At 34.4% G+C, this 17,669-nt stretch overlaps 1 protein-coding gene across 7 annotated transcripts in view; it reads left to right on the forward strand.

Moving 5' to 3' along the window:
- Positions 1–17,669, forward strand: part of NBEA (neurobeachin) — a 467,670-nt gene that overhangs the window by 176,358 nt on the left and 273,643 nt on the right. For 6 of the 7 annotated variants that reach the window (XM_039566467.1, XM_039566482.1, XM_039566500.1 and 3 more), the window contains 2 exons: positions 2,829–3,267; positions 14,593–14,747. In XM_039566467.1, coding sequence (XP_039422401.1) covers positions 2,829–3,267; positions 14,593–14,747 — 594 coding nt within the window. The remainder of the gene's footprint in view (positions 1–2,828; positions 3,268–14,592; positions 14,748–17,669) is intronic. The other variant, XM_039566485.1, reaches the window with a different exon arrangement.

The raw sequence follows: 17,669 nt of genomic DNA on the forward strand, positions 1-17,669 counted from the left end.
CTCCATAGTGGCACTTCCACATTTCTCAAATATAAAAGTGTACACAGTATACCGTAATGAGTCCTTCCAAAGTTTTCTCTAATGCTGTTAAAGCTTAGCTGTTGCAGGAACTATTTATTCAAAAGAGTTTGGAGCCACATTTGCCTTTTCCATGACAGTATTGTATTGGTAACTAAATAGTTACTTAGTAATTGATGTATCCACGTCCTTCTCTTCAGTCATTTACAGAAGAATTCCAGTGATAATGGGAAACTCTGTGATCTTCACTTGATACAAAGCTTTTCCCTATTAAATGTAATTTGCAGTTCTGCTGTAATGCCTTCATGTATTCATCATTCTCTGACCATCAGTTGTACCTCATAATTTTGTCATCAGCAAATTTCACCAGAATGTTTTTACCCAAAATCTTTATTAAAATTTTGAACAAAAAAGCTCCCGTGGTAGTTTCTCTCACTCTGATGAAAGAACTTACTTTCTTCTGAAAGTAACTGATGGCTCTTTCTTAGCCAGTTTCTTTTCCCACATTCTGTTAATTTCCAGGGTCTCATGACTAAATTACAATCTGCTGTGACAACCCCAGCTTTACTGAATTTACTATATTGACCCTTATTTTCTCTGAACAATAAGTATTTAAAAAGCTCTTTTAACAAAGCCATTTTTTAATCTGTCTCATTGCATTCCATTACTATTCTTTACTCCAAAATAAATCCTGAAATCTTGCTTTCTGTTAAAGGTTTGCAGTTGTCCAGATAATTTTTTTCCTATCTCTTAAAACAAGAAACCTTGTATGGTTTTCTCCACTGATGTCTTGCTATCTCCAGTCATCTGTTTAGCAAAAGTGCCTGCTACTAAACCAGTAATATCAGGGATGTTTCTTTCAAAATTGGCCTGGAGTCAGTTCATTACTATGATTTAATGTGTTAAAATCTTACTTCTGGTTTACTCAAGGTAGATGACTTTCCACAACTGTATTTCTATCAGGTTTTCTGTCTTTAGTTTCCTGTTCAGCATTGTTGACCTTAATGAAAATTGAGGTTGGGTGTAACTAACTTCACCATGTAGTGGACCATCGTCTTTTTTCAATGCCCTCTTTTCATTTGCATAATAATGGAGCCTTATGCCATTTTATTCACCATACATTTCATGGGCAACAACCTGCTTTACTGGCTGTCCAGTCCTAATCTTCCCTTCAGTTGAGAAGTGTTGTCTTTGCATGGATGGAGTTTAAAGAGACAAGCAGAAAATTCATTAGGATCATTCTGTGGATCAGATGTCTTTCTGTGCCAAATATAGGCAGTACTAAGTAGATACGGATCTTTTTGCTTCCTGACCTGGCAGATGCTAAATGCATTTGATGCAGCTCATAAATCCAGTTTCTACTTCCTGCTTCACAACGAAGAGCTCATATCTATTTGATAAGATGTGTTTAAGGCACTTAAGAGAAAAAGGAGGAGGAAGTGGCTTCAGTGTTTGTGGCTGTTAAAAGAAGAAAACAATGTTCCTTTATAATGGGTGATTCTGCTTCATCTTTTTAAAAGCCTCTTCTGTTCTTTCTTAATACTTGTACATATGCAGAGGTTTACATGGCCATTAGTTCAAACACATAAATAATCTCTTATAGATTTGTTTTATGTGCATATGCATGTACCCACACTTATGCCCATATGATAAATAGATATTTTATACCTGACTGTACCAAAAAGTCGTTTGTGAGTTATGAGATTGTTATTAAAGTTATATTGCTGAAGCACATTTTTGTGATATCAGAGCTTCATCCAAATACATTGTAAAATATTTCCCATAATACCTAAACCACTATATCAGAGCCACTAAAAAAGTTTTCTTATTTCATACATAGGGCAGCTAAATTTTATAATCAAGACAAGTAATCTAATGAAAATAATGTAGTTTTAAAATAAGCTAAAAAATAATTTTCTTATTGAAAATAGTTTGTTTTGCTCTAATCAAATATATGAATATATAAGTACCAGCTCTAGCTAACTTTTGTCTAAGCGTAGCAAATTATTCTTATTTAGTGAAGTTTTTGTGTCTGTTTCACTGAAGTAATTAATATATTATTTATAATATATATATATAATATAATTAGTATAGTCTTCTCAGTTACAAGATGTTGTAGAATCCTTTTCAATCTGGAAATATTCCAAACTCAACAGATTTCACTTGCCTATGTCTATGAAGCTGTATTTATTTTGTTCATTAATTTTTCCTGAATTACAGAATTTTGGCTTTTGTGGGGAAAGAAGAGGTATCTAAAAGATCAATAACAACACTATTTTTTTATTCATGTATAAATAAATCTGTATTCAGTGTGATGATACGTGTGTAGAAATGTGTGTAATATACATTTTAAACAAAACACAAAGCAAACAAAGAGTTTAGCAGTTTTCTTTTGAATGCAAGCTTAATATTTGATGACAGCAATACAAACGACTAAATTTTACAGCAATCCGAAAACATAAGTGATTGCAATTTTCTCTTGCAGTAGACTCAAGGATCATACAGTTCTGCAGTTGATAGGCTATAATTTTTAATGTAGTTTTTGCTGGCAGTATTTTGCTGTGTGAGTAGTGGGCCATGATTTCTAAATGTCACTGAGTTTGTACAATGCGATTTTGGGCTCCCTCTTCCCAGTCGGTCTATATGCCAAACAACTGTTGAAGGTAAAATGTTTTGTATGTAAAATGAGTTTTTAAGGTTTAAAACACCATGATTTGTGGTCTTTCTAACACATTTCTCTTGTATAAAACCTTATGATCATATTTTTAGGGGAAAACTTAATTTTGTTCATAATCTCTATTTCACTGCAGAGACACCAACCGTATTTCCAGAAAATATCAAAGATAAAGAAACACCAACACCAGTTGAAGATATTCAGCTGGAAAGTTCTATTCCTCATACAGATTCTGGAATTGGAGATGAACAGATGCCCAATATTTTGAATGGGACAGACTTAGAGACCAGCACAGGTCCTGATGCTATGAGTGAGCTGTTGTCTACTTTGTCTTCGGAAGTGAAGAAATCTCAGGAGAGCTTAACAGAAAGCCCCAGTGAAATTCTGAAACCTGCTTCATCAATATCCAGTATCAGCCAAAGTAAAGGCATCAATGTAAAAGAAATACTGAAAAGTCTTGTGGCAGCCCCTGTTGAAATTGCAGAATGTGGCCCAGATCCGATCCCTTACCCAGATCCTGCGCTGAAGAGAGAAGCTCAGGCTATTCTTCCCATGCAGTTTCACTCATTTGACAGGTATATGGTTAGACTCATTATTTTATATTGATGTAATTCAGAAGTTTGAAGGGGTTTTATTTTTTCAAAAAGGTTATTCTACTACTGGTTTGTATTAGACTGTGTCAAAAACTACCCTGTGTCTTGTTTTCTGCATTACCAACAGACAATGTAGTACAGACAAAAGTAATTCACCTTGTTTTTCTCTGTTAGCAGTGAATAAAACTCTATGAAGTACTTGAAAAACAAGCCTGTTGCAAAGAAATGTATTTCCAATAAAATCTTTTTTTTTCTTTAAAACTGCATTTTAGTGAGAAGGAGGAAGGGTATAATATCTGCTGATATAGAACAGATTGTGCAGAAACTCAGTTGAATATTCTTTCAAAGGCTTAAATCTTAATTGGATCCATCACTGAACTGTTTTCTGGTGCTGAAATGCTTTGACCATGGCAAATTTTTGCTTGGTCATGGTAGAAACCAGTTTCCTTTTAGGTCTTTAAACGACAGAAGTTGTTAAAGCTCAGAAGTTACTGCTTAAAACTAAACTCATGAACATTTCTACAAAGAATCGTTTGTTTCTTTTCTTAGGCTACATTTTCCTAGTTTTTAATTTATATACTTTCCTTTAAACGTCCAGTCCCTCTCAGTTATCCTGAGCATAGAAATTGTGCTGTTGTGCAATTGTCAGCATCCTTCCAGAAGTGTAGCCCCATCCACTGTGAGTTTAGACCTAATTCTTGCAAGTGTTGATGTGGTTGTATTTTCCATCCTTTAAGTTTCTTCATGAAAATGTTTTTAAAAAGTTAAAAATGGAATCAAGACTTTAAGATAATTTAAGACATGTCTTGAAAATTTAAAGGTATATATTAGTTTATCAGGCAGGTACAGGAAGTAAAATACTGAAGGAAAAAGAAAAATTAAGGCAGAAGAGAGTTCTATTGTGATTTATGAGGAAAAGAAATCTGCATTTATGGAAGACCTGCAAAAATATCATAAATATATTCATTAAGTCTTAAGAAAAACAATATGCAATGTTTTCAACATAATGTAAACAGTAAAAGTGCAAGAAGATATGTTGGAATTTTAGAATAAAAATGAAGTGCTTTTCCATTATGAAGTCCATAAAAAAATCTGATGTCTTTTTATATCTCTATATGTAAGTACTGAGGCTGCTTTTCTGAAATAATTCCATTAGCAATCAAATAGCGTCTGTTGTAAGAAAGATTATTTTATCAAGATAGGAACAGTGAAATATACCTTAGAAGCAATGAATATATCCCTTTCTAATAATATTTTGCATCTTAAGACCATTCTGGAGAAAGCTCATTTAGCAACTTTTTCATTAAGATGATTTTTTTTTTGTTCATCAATCTGCATATTTTGATTTTAGATTGATTTCAATGTGAAGTGAAAAATATTTTTTCTTCCTGTACAGTTAAGAATTTTTCCTTATCCTCTGTAAGGAACCACCACATTCCAGAATGCATTCTTCTACATTAAGCAGTATAAAAAATCATGCTACATGTAGAAATAATAAGACCTTAACTGTAATCACCAAAAAAGTTACTTTATCTAAATTCCTACCTGGGTTAGTAAGAAAAATATTTCATTCAGAAGGCTGTGGTTGACTCACAAAATGCCAGACAGCTAAATTAAAAAGGAGCATATCACCTCATAGGATGTCTTTGTCATTGTTAGAGGGAGTTTGACATCAAGGTGATTGAAGACATGAATTTTACTGTGCACTTCTAAATTATAGCTCTATAAGAAAGCATGAAAAACTCTAAGGGCCTGCAGCAGGTTGGCAATAACCCATATTTAATGTGAGCACCTCCATTGAATTGTTCTTGCAACAATGTGACTGCTTGTACCTTTTGAACATCATTAGTAGTGCCTCCTGCCTAGAGTTTATGGATTTTGATAGATATTTAATACTTAATAAGTTCAGGAGCTAGTGAGTTTAGTGGTTTGTTTTCTCCCTGACCTGTTACCCTGCTGACCAAATTTTGTGATTTCCTGTACAAAGTGCACCACTGTGTTTGTATCTTGGTAGCATACACGGTATATGTCAGCCTTTGGAATTGTTCACTTCTTCAGAAAAAAAAAGAAAAAAGTCGTAATGGGGGAAGTTCAGGCAAAATAATTCACTTTTACATCATTTTTGTTTCTCTTAAATAAATGATCCAGCTGTGTGATTTTGGTGACTGAGGTAGATCGTGATTTTTAGTATAACCAACAGCTAATAAGGGGAAAATTAACAGGTTCAGGCAGGTCCAGCAGATTAGGAAATGTTACATTCTTTTCTCCAACTAAACAAATGTTTTTGACCTGTGGGCATCTGGATAAAAATACTGAAGTTCTTCGCCAGTTGCATTTCATGGCTGCATTATTGAATGATGCCCACTGTTCAAGCAAATATTTCTCTGTACAAATTTTTCATATTGCCAGACTACTTACTAGACCAATATGACAATCTTAGGAGGCAAATACAGATGGTGATGGTGTCACTTTTCCAAATTACAAAGGTGGAGAAGATTCAGATCCTGACCCTATAACTTTTCATGGGGGATGAAGCAAAGGGTAGGAGGAAGACAGTACATTGATATAATAGTAGAATGAACTAAAGTATTAATTGAGAAAGTAGCATGAATTTTATCGAGTGATGATTTCTGAACATTTTTTTCTTATAGTATCCCAATAACAATTGAAAAAATTTAAAAAAATTACAGGATGATTGTGTTTCCATACTTTCTCATGCAAATGAAATTGAGTTTACTAATATAAAATAACAGTTAAATAAGATAAACTGGGTTTTTTTTTAAAGCTAACACTATGCCTGTAAAGCATATTTCTGTAGGATCTTGTCTTGCTGTAGTGATCTTGTCTTGCTGTAGTTCATGCAGCTTTTGGTACTTCACTGAGCAAGGTGACTATTGGTCATCTTTTTTGTCCCTAGGGAGAACCATGAGCAATAGAGTGTATTGTTTTGTCAGGTTCTATTTGTTTCAGGTTTTATAAAATAAGCACAGTGATTCCAGATTTATAAGCAAATCTAGGTTAGAGAAATGTATTTTTCACATTAATCTGAAGATATTTTTAGTCCGTGTGAGGCTAGATTTTTTTTTTTTCATTTGGATGTCTGAGTGCCTAGCAAAAGAACAGCTGTAATTTTCTTTAATTATGATCACAGATGAAGGTGAACACCATGTAAACTCCTGTAAATAGAATTGAAATTGAGAACTATATTTTAGCATTTAATATGATGTGTTTTGCTCTGCATGTTCTTTTAACTGTACATTGCTAATGTGTCCATAAGAATAATTTTGTAACAGGCTACCGTGTATTCTCCTGTAGAATTTGCGAGTCATAAATGAAACATAAAAGCAGAAAAAGTGCCCAGCATGTTTTATCAAATGGGATCTGTGTGTAGCTAATGTATGCAGCAGTTCAAGTGCTATCGAATGTAAATGATGAGGTGATATTGATGAAAGGAGGGGATTGAGGTCTCAGGGGGCGCTGATGACGGATTGAACAGAAGCGGCCTTGCACCGCACGTAACTCAAGTCTGTCGTCTTCACCACTCAAAGCCGTAATGGGAGGTGGCAGTCTGAAATGAGTTGCCACGGCAAAGAGTATTATTTTTGAAATGCTTTCACACAAATCACTAGGCCCTGCATACAACTTAGTTTCATGCTTTAATGTCATCAGGAGGCACAAATTGGTGTGTCTAATTGTTTGCCACCTGCCAGCAAAATGAGCTGCCAGGCAGCCAGAAGGGTTTGATTGTCTGTCAGCTCTTCAATAGATTGAGAGTGACAACATCAAAAATTTCACTTCAAACTCTGAAGCTTTGAGCAGCTTTTCAGAGACCTCTTCCCCACAAGTGCTTCTGGACAACTGCATTTTTCAATTAGTTTTCAATATATTGCTGCCTTCTGCCTCATCTGTCTTAAGGTAGCTGTAATTACATTATGAGCTATATAAACAGATTTCTGGGACACAGGGGCCCAGATCCTCAAAGTTATGACATGTTTTTTAACGTCAGACTGAATTTTGTGAAAATGGCATCCAGGTTGACATTTTTAGAAGCAAACACAAAGGGTTATTTCACCTAGGTTTGCGACTAATGGAGCATAACTCACCAATAATTCCTTTTTGCTTTCTCATTTTTTCTGACAAAAATTAGTACCTGTTATTGATTTTTAGGGTTTGGGGATTTCTTGGGTCTTTTTTTTTTTGGTCAATTTGCATTGGTCCCACTAGATGCAACCTAGATCATTATGGTTTTTGAATTTGTAGAATACTGATTCTACACAGTATTGCACTTTGAAGCTTATACTTGTTCCTCTCTACTTTTTTTCTAGTAGAGATTTCTTAGATGGATGCTATTATTGAAATAGAGAGTGCTTGTGGTTTTGTGTCTCATTTCTTCTTTTTTCAAACTGAGGTAATTTATATGTATTTTCTGTTCTTAGAATTATTTCAACGGGAAGCATGCTTGCATAAGCAGAAAATCTTGAGTTCCTAGAAATGAAAAGATCTGTTAATTTTGCTGCTATTAAAGATGTGATTCCCTTTTAATCCATTATCGCTTCATTAATTGGAAGATTATGGGTTTGCTTAGTTTACATGCTTGGTGAAGTATTTAGGAACATATCTGGAAATATTTTGGAGACCATGTTTTTGAAGTATTTTAGCTTTGATTTTTGCATTTTTTTGGTGGTTTTTTTTTTTTCCCCACAGAGGGACCTTGGGGCCAGTTTTAAAGGTGGTAGAAAAGGTGGACAACTTGTGAAATCCAGTCAGGTCTCATACATGTCCTTCCCAGTAAAAGAGACAGGTGGTTTTCAAAAATGTGTTTAGTTTTATGTATGTATTCTATATTTAAAAGGACTACTCAGAGAATCTATGTCTTTTGCTAGAATACAAAGGTGGGGTGTTCTTTTTTCCTTTTTTTTTTTTTTTCTTTTATAGTAACTAACAGAATGGGAAAAGACAAGAACTGTGAGAGAAGATGCACTGAAGGTTACCATAGAGAGGTTCAATATTTATCTCTTGTGTGATTTCCCACCTTTGGGATATCATTGGTACGCACTGGTCTGCTACGTCATTTAAATAGGAGGTCATATTTCTGTTAGAGTCATTAGATTCTCCAAAATACGATTGCTGAAAAATAGATTTCATTTTTCATTCATATTTCATTTCCTTCATTCATTCATTCATTCATTTCATTCATTCATAAATCATATTAAAAATTACTTATGGATAAATACATTTTAGTCTTCTCCCAACAAAAATGGTTATTTTTTTAAGTTAATTACAAATAATTGAGGAAAAATAGAGCACCTTTCCCATGAATCAAGAAGGGACAGGTACAGGTGTTGTCTGTTCTTAGGCACTGCATTCCCCATTACTTCGGGTATCACAGTAGTGTGTGAACATATGAATGAAAAACCTAATCTGTGGTGTGTGAATTAAAGGACTCATCTGGTTCCAGTTCGCTCAAGGTAATTTTCATTACCTTTGTGCAGCAGGGACTGGTCCAAAGAAAATACTTGACAGCTTCTCTCTCTAGAATATATTTTTCTAAGGTAGCAGTAAAAATACACTCCAGAGAATGAGGTATGGTTTCAGATCCTGTTAGACAGAGAAGAGAGCTGAAGCTGTATTGTCTGTATTCCTAGAGAATGCCTTAGTCACTCACTTAGTAAATAGAATAAGGAAAAAACAAAGGGAAAGCTCATTGCTGCCTTAGCTGTTTGTTTAGAAACAAAATCATCCTAAATTTATAAATAAGTTCAAGTCAACCAAAATTGGATACATTAACCCTCAATTTATTTTCATCAAGCTGTAATCATATTCCCCATGGCTATCATTTAGCAATCTATACTCAGGTAGCTCTTTCAAAACTCTTCTTCTCACCTGTGTGAGTCTTTTCATATTCATATCCATGGAACTGTAGGTATAGCTGGCCTGAAGCTGATGAGAAGAAATCATCATCTCCCCACTCTCTAATATAATTCACTGGCTATATAGATGAAAATTGTACTGGATTTTTGTCTTGCTATTTACCTGTATATACCTCCTTTTACAGGACTGATTGCAGCATTTTAGCTTTACTTTTTTTTTTTGTTTTTCCCAACATATGTACAGGATTAGGTTCCTCACCCATACTCATTTATACCTCTTACTGATTGTTTCTTGGGGTTTTTTTCTATATTTGATGATATTCCTGACATTTATACATCAAATGTTCACTTATATTCTATTCACTTTCTTCAAATTTATTAAACTTCCAGTATTTCCCATTTCTTTGGTTAGCCAAGACCATTAGTCTTTCTTAATAATTAGCTTTTTTTATCTTTCAAATTTTTCCTTATTTCTTGTCAATATTTTGCATTATTTTATATGCTTCTGCTAATTTATCCTGAATGCAAAGGATGGAATTCCTTTGTGAATAAATACTTACTCCTCTGCTTGATCCAAGAGTGAGGATCAATGATCTTCATCTCCTTGTCCTCAAACCGCACCTGAGATGGCTCTCTTTCTTCTAGTTAGAAATGAGCAATTTACATTTAGTAGATTAAGATCATTTCATGTTCTTTAAGATATGGAGTTTTTGGTGCATATGTGGCGTCAAATGATTGAAAGAATCCATAATACATGGACATTCAGCACTAATATTTCATTTGCATAAGTCCCAAAGATTATATCCTTCTGTGAGCCTTCCATATCTCTTCTAAAACTCATGTACATTCCTCACAATATTTTAATCCAGTTTTTCTTCTCTTTGATGTTTGCTCTGAGTTAGACCTTTCCTCCTTGTTATCAGATGTATCTTATCTTAATGCAATCAGCCTAATAGAAGGGTGTTTAAAGTAGGATTCAGAATGTGGTTTTAGCACATGGTAACATTACAGGCTCAGGTCGGAGTCTCTGGGTTGAAATTGGAAAAAACAGGGGGTAAACAACAGTATAAATGTTTCATGAAGGACTAGATATGTACAGAGATATGGCCAATATAAATAACTTTTAGAGAGGAAATATTATGCTTTCTTTTCAGAGATTAAATTAATCTAGCTGTAGGAACAAGGTAGCATGTAATATAGCAGACAAATTGACACCCACTTTCTAATGTGATTTCTTCTGAAACCTCTGAAGTTGCTGTTTGACACAGAGCAATCTATGAAAAACTTGCCTGAAATCTGTGCTGCTTTTTGAAGAGCATTTGAAAAATCCTCATGCTTTCTGCTGCTGTGGGGGAGGAGAGGAGGAGCAAGAATATTAATTCAGCCTTAAGAGGTTTCACATATACCACAAGAGAGTAAAGTGATTCTAATTTAATTGCTGCTGCTCAGATAGGTAGCTCAAGACATCCAGTATTGAAGGCTTATCTCTGACCTTTATGTTGACCATGGTGATTAAGTTGGAAAGCCTTTAAATTCTAAAATGGAGAAGAGATACAGAATGTGAATCACAGAGAAAGAGAGAAAATATAGAGCTGTATAACCTGATTTGTCTGTCACCAGCACTGTATAGCTAAATATTTAAGTAAAGTCAATTGGAGAAGGTGGTGGGTTTTTTTTTAATTTCCATTTTCTCTTTTTGCAGTTCAATGCGTTAATGGTATTATTTTCTATCTAGTTATATCATGCAAATTTCTAAACCCCAGAAGAATCCTGTAGCTATTTGCTGAGGTTTTTTAATGAACCAGCAATGCATAAGTAGTATGTGAGTTGAATCAACAACACTCATCTTAAGCATGATATGAATTACTATGACTTCAGCCTCAGGTTTAAAACTGGTAAAGGACACTCATAGAGTAACAGAACAGTGATTAGGAGTTATATTTAGAGTTGTAAGTCAGCCAATGAACACAGAAATAAAATCAGTTGATACAGACAATTACTGCTAAGTTTTTGCTGACTAAATCATTTGGGATCATTTGAGATCATGGTGGCGTGATTCAGACAGCTGTGTTGGAACATTTAGGAGGTCTGAAATACGTTGTACAAAACAAGGCCTAAAATGAAATACGGAAGTGTATGTAACCTTTTCTTCTAGTCTGTAGATTTCTGTGCCTTCATGAAAGGAAAACCTGAATGCCTGACAGATACATGTTAGGCATCTATCGTAGTAAATTCATTCCCCAAATCGTGTTATGCTCAAGTATAATACTTGTTCCATAAGTCCGGTTTGTTTTTATTTGCTAGTTTTCACTGTATGTTCTGTTGGAGCGGTTAGATTGGTTAAAAGAAGACTTTCTTTACTTGAAGGGCAGTCATTCTCTTTTACCTTTCTTGTTCTGCTGTCCCTCTTATTGTTTTGCACATTTTTGACCACTCTGTTGTATTGTTCATACAGTTTTTCTGTCTGCTTCGTCTGGATGTTATTCTGTATTCTCTCACTGTATTTTGTTTTATCAGTAGGAATGAGACATTTTGACAAGGTCACCATGTATGACATGTCAGAAAGCTGCATTTTCTTTCAGTCTGTGATGATGCTGTCTCTCTGCTTTTCCCTATTCTTATGGTAGAGAGATACATCTTTATATTTCTTGTTAATTTGTTATTTAATAGCACCTGACCTATCTTAATGTGGTGATTTAGACATACAAAACAATGCCAACCATGTGTAGAGCGTTATATTTGTGGGATCTGAGAAGGATTGTCCTTCTTGCCATAGGAGCTGTATTTCAGTCCTAAACTACACTCATAAGGAAAGAATCTTTACCTTTATAGAAGGTTGGTACATTTAGGGGTTGGACTAGATGACTCTTAACGGCCTCTTCCAAATCAAACTGATTCTGTTACAACTGAGAAGTAAAGCTGACATATGTGGTCTTTGCCATGGAAAGTTAGGTGATCTTTTGGACACTCTGAAAGACCACTGACTTGTTTGAATATAAGGAGGAAGACCTTGAATTTAGCATCATCTTTAGAAAAGTAGCAGGAAAATAGGAAATATTTCTGCAGCAATTGTATTGGCAATTTAGCAGATACTAATACCAGACTTTATATGAGGGGAAAATTGTTTTTCTTAAAATAAAACCCGAACCAAAATATATGTCTTTCATTTACACACTCTCACATTTCCAAACACTGGAGTGAATGTGTGTCTAAGGAGACTGTTCAGCAGTCAGGCATCCTTCCTGCTTGCATACAGATAAGAGGTCCAGGATCTGCTCCAATGGCATGGAGAGCATGGGATGACAGCTGTCAAGTATTCCTCACGTTTCCTGGGCTCTTCCTATGTTGGCCACTCTTTCCAGTTTTTGGATATGCCTTTTTTTACCTTTATGGACCTGCCAACAGTCTCTCTGTCCTTCCTAAATTCTTTGAGTCATCAGTCTTCAAAGGTATTGTCTGCAAGGTCAGATTAGCTTGTGAAGCTATGCATTTGCCTGTGGTCTTGACGACCTGTTAATCCATGTGCCCTTAGAATAGGCCAGTCTAAAATGCCTTTTCCTCTTGTGTCTTTCCTTCTTGTTCCCCAGCATACAAATATTCCCATTCATTCTTCATTCACCCTTTCTATTGCAATTCTCTACAAAGGTGGTGGGTAATGACAGTAGTTTCCTTTTGAAATTAATATAATTGGGAAACACTCCCCCTTAAGAAACAAGTCCTAATTTCTTCTCTTGTTTCTATGACACTACAAGGACTTTGCTTTTGAGTACTCATTCAGTATTATAACCCAAATTCAAATATTTGTTTGAAGTATTAATTGAAATAGAGATCTTTATATGTAGATTTGGGCTAAATTTAGGAAATTTCATGGTGTTATGGAGCAGATTAATCTAACCCCTGTAGACTCAGCTTTGTTCAGCTGTAGCTGCTGCTATGTAAACACTTCATATGAGCAATGATTGTAAGATTATTAACTACAGACAAAAGCAATTATTTTAGGGTCACTTGCCTTAATCAATAGCTATTGCATTGTTCAAACTCATCTCCTCCTAATGTCAATGGACTGAGACAAAAACCCATTGACTGCCTAGACTTACCTCTCTAACAGAAAGTGCGTCAGGGTAGGGGTAAAACTGTTGTTCAGAATGCAGAATGTGAGCCCTCTAAAGAGAGTGAGGAAAAAAAGCTTATGGATTGTTCTATACACTGTCATCACCAGTCTTTAAAATCTGGGGAGACAGAGAATCTATATATATAGGAACACTGTGCCACACCCTATGATTCATTATACACCATCATACTCACACAAAAGTGTAACTTAACAGTTACTGAAGGAAGCTCTTGAGCAAAATGTGGCCTCATCACCCTAAATAATTGCCCTTTCTTGCTCTTTTTTTATCACAATGATTAATTTTAAAGAGTGTATGTGCTTAAACAGAAAATGTACATAATGATGAAAAGATATTGTTCAATATTATACAAATATGATTTGTTTCAGGTTTGTTTTTTACTCAGGTTTGCCACTGAAACAAACTTTTAAGGAGAAGAGGGTTTTATAGATAAATGGAAATACTAAAAAGAAAAATGTAAATATAATTGCTTGCACTATGAGAACTGCCCAGTGTTGAAAAAATATTGTCTCCAAAGAGCAAGTCTTCACACCTAAAAAACCCCGAGTGTGATTTAAGATTAGGTTAAAAAGTGTTTGTTTGAGTGCAGTGTTATCTGCTTGTATTTGATATTACGTTGCACTTTTTGTATGAAAGCCCTGTTCTCTTCTTAAAAGCTTCAAATTCTCAAGATGCTTTTTAAACCTTAGAAATATCAATACTGTGAAAGAAAGTATTTATTGTGTTACATTTTTTCTGTTCAATGTACATTGTGCTATTGATTAAGATCAGGATGAAAGAAGGCTGAATCTAAAATTGTTTCTTAGTTGCCGCTGTTTGAAAGATTGGTATGTTCATGGTAGTGAGGAGTAACTTACTATACTCAAATGTGCAGATGAAACGCAAAAAAAATTGTTATCTTAGGTAACTTCATTAAGATCAACAAATTCACAGTTTTTATGACTGCATGCATATAGACTTCTGGCATAATTTCTGACAGCTAATGTCTTTGCAAATCTAGAACACATTACTGTGTTACACTGTTGATAGCAGTGTTCTCAACATATTGAAGTGGTGAAGTCTTTCCGTTTTGTGGGGGCTGAAGGATAAATTAGGTTACTCAGAATTACATGAAGCTGCAGAATAAGGATAAAAGTATGGGTTTTGGGCCTGTTAATAGAGTTTTATCATATTTCAGGTTAACAAAATTTGCAGTATTATGTGTTTCTCAGCAGTGCCATCATAAAACAGCCTAAACCCATCACAGTCAAAAGTTCTTCCTGGCTCTGTGGTACAATTTTAGTAATCTGCTGTTCCTTTTTCCACAGGAGTGTGGTTGTACCAGTGAAGAAACCCCCTCCGGGTAGTCTGGCTGTTACCACCGTTGGAGCTGCCACAGCTGGGAGCGGACTGCCACCGGGTAGTACACCTAATATATTTGCTGCAACAGGAGCTACACCAAAAAGTATGATTAATACAACAGGTATTGTCCTTAAATATTCTTGTGACCCTCATTTTGTCTTTCTTTTTGTTTCATTACCTTCAGTGGTGTTTTGTTTTTTAATCATCTTTGTGTTGCTGTTTTTGTAGTTACAAAATAAAACCTGGAAAGAGTAAACCTTGGCCTTTATTAGAAACAGTGTTTTCTCTTGGTCTATATTTATAATCTTTGATAGTGCACATTGGACTTGTACAGCCTTAAATAAGTTAATAAATAGCCTCAATATTGTTTTATAAGTATAGTTTAGAATTGAAATGAGTTAACTTTTCCAGTGCTCTGCAGTGGAGGATGTTTCTATGACACATACCAATTATCCCTCCCTATGTATCAAAGAAAGTAAAGACAAGTAGCTACTTAATAAACATACCGCAGATTGTAGAGGGTGAATATTTTGGACAATTACTGTTTGTCAGTTAAAATTATGCTCTTTTTGGATTGTTTTTTAGTAAGAAACTACTTAATTTAACTGAATTCACGTCTTATCAGTAATTGTTTATTGTGACCTATAGAAGGAGGATTAGAACTTCTTTTTAAATTATTTATAATAGTAGTAATGGGATTCTCTGTCATGAAGGAGCCTGTTGACTGTGGATACTGGTTTCCATTGAGAAATGAATCCTTACTGAGTGAAACTGATACTTACTTAAACTCCTTTGAAATGTCTGGCTATAGTCTGTTTTCTTTCTAAAATAAGGAAAAGCACTTGAGAGAAGAGCTCTCCAAGGATATCACAACTTCAGTCAAGGGTTGAGAATGTGAAAATCTCTCTGGGGTTGCAGCAAATAGAGGGGGATGCTTTGGGCATCCTTCTGCTTTATGGAGTAATACAAAGACACTCTTTTTTTTTTTTTTTTTCCTTTCCTTTTGCAGATTACCTTTAATGCCTGGTAATAGAACTTTGATTTTGCTAACAATAAAAAAAAAAAAAAAGCCAACCCGAACCAAAACCTTAAAATCTAATTTTCCTGAGGCATATGGGAGGAATGAATACTCTGAATAATGTTATCACTTCTCTGAACAGTTCCATTTGTGTAGACACTTCTGTTAATCTTGAATGGATTTCCTTTTAGGTATTCTTATGTCATGCAAAAAATATCCTACACTGGAAACCTTGTTTTCCAAATGATACTGAATAGTAGTAAACTTTTCAGTCTTTTCACTGATTAAAGACCTGAACTATTTTGGCTGGAATGTAGTAGCTCTTGTTTGTAAGTAATTGCTTTTTAAAATCAGTAATTTCCCCAGTACTGTACTTAGTAGAGGACAGTAAGGTATTGCAGAAGCCATGGTACATTCACTGTGAATTGAAGGCTCCTTTTTTTGACAGATCTTACAGTTTCTTTTTTTTAATGAAATTGTTTTTGATCCTAATCTGTAGATTAGCTTGATTAATTAAAAAGTATTGCTTGAATGGAATTTCAGCAAGTATGAGGTTTAATTAGAGCTATATATGTACTGAATTCTGTAGTAAAGATTTATATGAAGATTTGAACTTTTGAAGATTTGAGTTTTATATTAACATTTTAGAAATGCTAGACATACTAGTGACAGTTTAAAAAAATTAGTATCACATTGAAAATATTTAAATATATATTAGATTAAAATACTTGTTTTGCCATTTTTAATTAAGTTTTGCCTATGGTAGTCAAAACAGTGACTCATGTATGTCAGTTTTTGAGACATATGGACAAAGTATCTAAAATCTTTTCGGTTTATATACTTGTAATCTATGAAATATCTATGTTATTCATGATTTTAAAGTAGTCTAGAGAATTTAATTGAACAGCACCTTTTTTTTTATTATTTTGCTATGATAAAAAAGAAACAGAATGCAATTTTTTAGAAACACTAGATGTCCCCCCAAACCTATTTACAGTTGTTTTTACAGTATGTCACAGATACTCTAGGAATACAGTTATGTCTATAGGGTGTATTCTGTGCTGGACTTATGTGAAAGGTGTTTTTTTTCAGTTATTCATGGGTTGCAGTCGCTGTTTACATTCCATCTGCCATCGCCATCACAGTCAATGTCACTGTCACAATTTAATGAGATGTATGTTACCGAAGTCCTTTAGTGCTGTGAATGCGTCTTTGGGGAGATATGTTTTCTTCCTTCATCTTTTTATGTAAGAAACTGGCTTTATAGTTTTTTAGGCTGGATTTCTGTAATTCATATCCTGATTCTTACTTCTATGTTAATCTAATAGTTCTTTGAGCTTCTGGAAGCCTAGCTGGTTGAACAACTTAGCAACTGCATTTTTAAACAGCCTTAATGAAGAAAATTTTACTTTGGAAGGAAAAGGGAATAAACAATAAAAATATGTATTCCCTATGCATTCATGAATAAAAACAAGTGTATAAATACACAAAGGCACACACAGAGACATATATATATGTGAAGGCTTAATCTTTTTTAAGATATCCTATTCTCAGTTAAGTTGCTGTGATTGGGAGAGATAACCTACCTTAGATTTTTGTGTTTCTCAGTATGTTTGGGTACATTTAGAATTTGTATTTCATCCAAGCCAGAACACACAGTGTAAGCCACAATCCATCTCCCAATCCCATTATTAAAAAAAGAGCCTATATCAGTTCCTAATCTAAATCCTGAACCTCACCAGCTACTTTAGTGTCAGCAAGCCCAGTAAATCCTACTGCATTTTGATACTATTTTGAATGTAAATGTTCTTAAATGAGCTACTTAAAATTCCAATATTTACCTTAATTCTTTTATCAGTAAAAAAATCTAAAGGCAAATTAAAAAAAAAAAAAATTCATTCCTGCTGACAGAGTATTTTTCACACTTACCAGCATTTGACCTCTACTTCAGTACTGCCTGACTACTTTAACAGTCAAGAAACCATAACTGCTTTGTAGATCTCTGCAGGAAACTGAAAAATAATA

This window comes from Corvus cornix, chromosome 1 (genome assembly GCF_000738735.6).
Source record: "Corvus cornix cornix isolate S_Up_H32 chromosome 1, ASM73873v5, whole genome shotgun sequence".
Lineage (NCBI taxonomy): Eukaryota > Metazoa > Chordata > Aves > Passeriformes > Corvidae > Corvus > Corvus cornix.